Source organism: Ipomoea nil, unplaced genomic scaffold (genome assembly GCF_001879475.1).
Source record: "Ipomoea nil cultivar Tokyo-kokei standard unplaced genomic scaffold, Asagao_1.1 scaffold0268, whole genome shotgun sequence".
NCBI classification, from domain to species: Eukaryota; Viridiplantae; Streptophyta; class Magnoliopsida; order Solanales; family Convolvulaceae; genus Ipomoea; species Ipomoea nil.
In genome coordinates this window covers 1487138-1490054 of record NW_017616696.1, presented here as the reverse complement: position 1 = coordinate 1490054, position 2917 = coordinate 1487138, and the positions used below count along the sequence as shown (strand labels likewise).

At 38.2% G+C, this 2917-nt stretch overlaps 1 protein-coding gene across 1 annotated transcript; it reads right to left on the bottom strand.

Annotated features, from left to right (window-relative positions):
• Positions 1–1125: 1125 nt before the first annotated feature.
• Positions 1126–1894, bottom strand: LOC109152273 (uncharacterized mitochondrial protein AtMg00810-like). Its single transcript, XM_019299867.1, has 3 exons — positions 1721–1894; positions 1519–1668; positions 1126–1434 (listed from the first exon to the last, which is right to left on the bottom strand). The coding sequence occupies exons 1-3, from the start codon at positions 1892–1894 to the stop codon at positions 1126–1128; spliced, it is 633 nt and encodes a 210-aa protein (XP_019155412.1).
• Positions 1895–2917: the final 1023 nt, after the last annotated feature.

Genomic DNA, 2917 nt, shown 5'->3' with positions numbered 1-2917 from the left:
TGATAACAAATCGGCTATAGCAATAGCCGAGAACCATGTGTTTCACGAGCGCACGAAGCATATCGACATCGATTGCCACATTGTCCGGGAAAAGCTATCTAACTTCTGTCTGTCTCTTCTGCAAATCAAATAGCCGATGGATTTACTAAGCCTCTCTCTGCTCCATTGTTTCAGAATTTCATGTCTAAGTTGGGCACGCAAGAATTACACACGCCAACTTACCGGGGGGGGGGGGGGGGGGGGGGGGGGGGGGGATTAGACAATAAAGACCCTGAAGTTGTAGACAAATCAAGGGTAGATTAGTCTTTACTATTCCAAGAATCAGTTGTAACGGTTTATACCGACTTAGCTTCTTTACTTGTATTCTTCTTCTACCAGAATAATCTAAGTTGTATCTTCTTCTTCTCCTTTCAATGCATACTGCCACATTCTCGATCTCCCACCTGAGTTCTTCATCTCATTACTCGACAATGTTTGTGCTTGCTATTAGCTTTCATTCATCGCAAATTAACTAGAATTGGCTACATGTTTTGTTTACTTGGAAACTTATAACATTCATTGCTTTGGTTTGAAGGGCATGCTAAAGAATGTTATGGCTATTTGAGATATGTATCAAATATTAATTTGTTTAATATGTTGAATTTCTCACTATTTTTAGATTTGGTTGTTATAAAATAAATACAAGTTACCAAGTGGCTTGTAGTCCACTGGTATTGGGTTGCTCCCCTAAGTGGGAGGTGTAAGGTTCGAACCTCAATTGAGGCAATAGTGTGTATATGTAGGGTGTCCCCCTTCCTTATAAAAAAAAAAAAAAAAAAATACAGGTTCCTAAGGTTTCTATTGTATGTTATTAATCATATAACTTTTAATGTCAATTAGATTAAATTTTGAATTAATGTTTAATTTGAAATAGAAAAGTATGATATGATTGTCAAACCAGAGTTACCATCGCATGAATAGATGTATCATTTCGATTGCAGGAAAGTAAAAGACAGCAATATAGGGCAGATGAGAGTAGGTTTTATGGAAATAGTATTTGCTGTATATGGATAATAATAATACAACAAGAATCCTACTAGAAGTATTCCACTAAAGTCCTAATACACCCCACCCCTGCCCCCAAGCTCAAGAAGGGAGAGACACGATAATAAGCATGTCACGTAGAAACTCAAAACGCAGAGTCCGCAGTGGTTTGGTGAAGATATCAACCAACTGGTCTTTGGTGGAAATAAAACTAACTTGCAGCTCCCCAGTAGCCACCTTGTCCTGGAGAAAGTGAAAATTGATCTCAACGTGCTTCGTCCTCGCATGAAACACAGGATTAGCACAAAGATACGTCGCACCAAGATTATCACACCACAAGCGCGGCGTAGCACCAGGAGGAAAACCAATCTCGTAACAATGACACAATCCAAGTAACCTCCGCCGAAACATCTGCAAGGGCCTTGTACTTAGCCTCAAAAGACAACCGAGCAACCGTTCTCTGCTTGTGACAGACCCACAACACCAAATTCAAACCACAAAACCACTAGTCGACTTCATATCAACAGAACAGCCAGCCCAGTCCGAATCTGAGAAGGCATGAAGATCAGTAGATGAAGAAGCAGCCAACCATATCCCAAAGTCTACCGTACCCTTGAAATAACGCAAGACGCGCTTCAGAAGCTCCTAATGACCAACTGTAGGAGAGGGCGTGCATGAACTGACAGAGACGATTTACCGCATAAGATAAATATGGCTGGGTAATAGTAAGATACTGCAAGGCACCTGCTAGACTGCGATACTGAGTAGGATTTTCATACAGCTCATCAGAAGACTCAGTCCGAGAAATCGAGGCCGGAGTGGCAAGCGGTTTGCAATTAGACATGCCAGCCAGCTTCAGAATATCTCCCATGTACCTGCGTTGAGAAAGAACCACCCCCTGTTAACAAGAATAGTCTCGATACCAAGAAAAGACCGCGGTGACCCCAAGTCACGGATCTTAAACGCAGACAAGAGCTAACCAAGCAAAGTATCCAGTACAGCAGTATCATTAATCATCAAAATTATATCATCAACATAAACAAATAAAAACACCCTGGAGTCCCCCACCGACTCCACCGAATAGTAAAACAATGAAACATCAGTTTTAGAAGACTAGAAACCCACAAAAAATAAGAAGGTCATGCAACCGTTTGAACCAATCTACTAATCTCCCCGTAACTGCGTCAAAAATTTGATGCTAGTGGTTTTAACACCAAATAATAAGTTAAAATTTTAAAAGTCTATTCAACCCAACCCTTTTAGACTTTTACCTCCCGGGACAAACACAAACTAAATATGAATGAATATCATAAGCATTGTCATTTATCAAGATCATTTGTGTAGCTAAAAGAATAAAAAACAATTAGATTTCACGTATATTTTATAACTTATAAGATAATATGATTAATATATGCTCATGAATATATTTTCTATCTTCGAATGAAAAACTTGGCGGGGTGGGAGTCGGACGGAGGCGAGGCAAGGCGAACGGAGGTGAGCCAGACGGAGGCGAGGTGAGGCGGAGGCGTGGCGAACAGAGGCGAGGCACGCGGAGGGAGGAGGGATTTTTTTTATTTTTTTTATTTTTTTTTTATTTTTATTTTTTTGTCGTCAATGAAAGCTTAGATTTGATTTGCGATTTGGGGATTTTTTTTAGTGATTTTCCGCAGCACCCTCAGGGGTGAGAGCTGCGGAATGTTATATTATTATTATTATTATTATTATTATTATTATTATTATTATTATTATTATTATTATTATTATTATTATTATTATTATTATTACTATTATTACTATTATTACTATTATTACTATTATTATTACTATTATTATTATTATTATTATTATTATTATTATCTATATATATCTACTATCTACTATCTATCTACTATAC

What these genes read in the sequence shown, in the direction of transcription:
- LOC109152273 (XM_019299867.1), bottom strand. Translation starts at nt 1,894, where the DNA reads ATGGGAGATATTCTGAAGCTGGCTGGCATGTCTAATTGCAAACCGCTT. An exon ending in AGCCATATTTATCTTATGCG is followed by an intron (nt 1,669 to 1,720) that starts GTAAATCGTCTC and finishes GTTGGTCATTAG; the next exon opens with GAGCTTCTGAAGCGCGTCTT. An exon ending in AGTCGACTAGTGGTTTTGTG is followed by an intron (nt 1,435 to 1,518) that starts GTTTGAATTTGG and finishes AGGCCCTTGCAG; the next exon opens with ATGTTTCGGCGGAGGTTACT.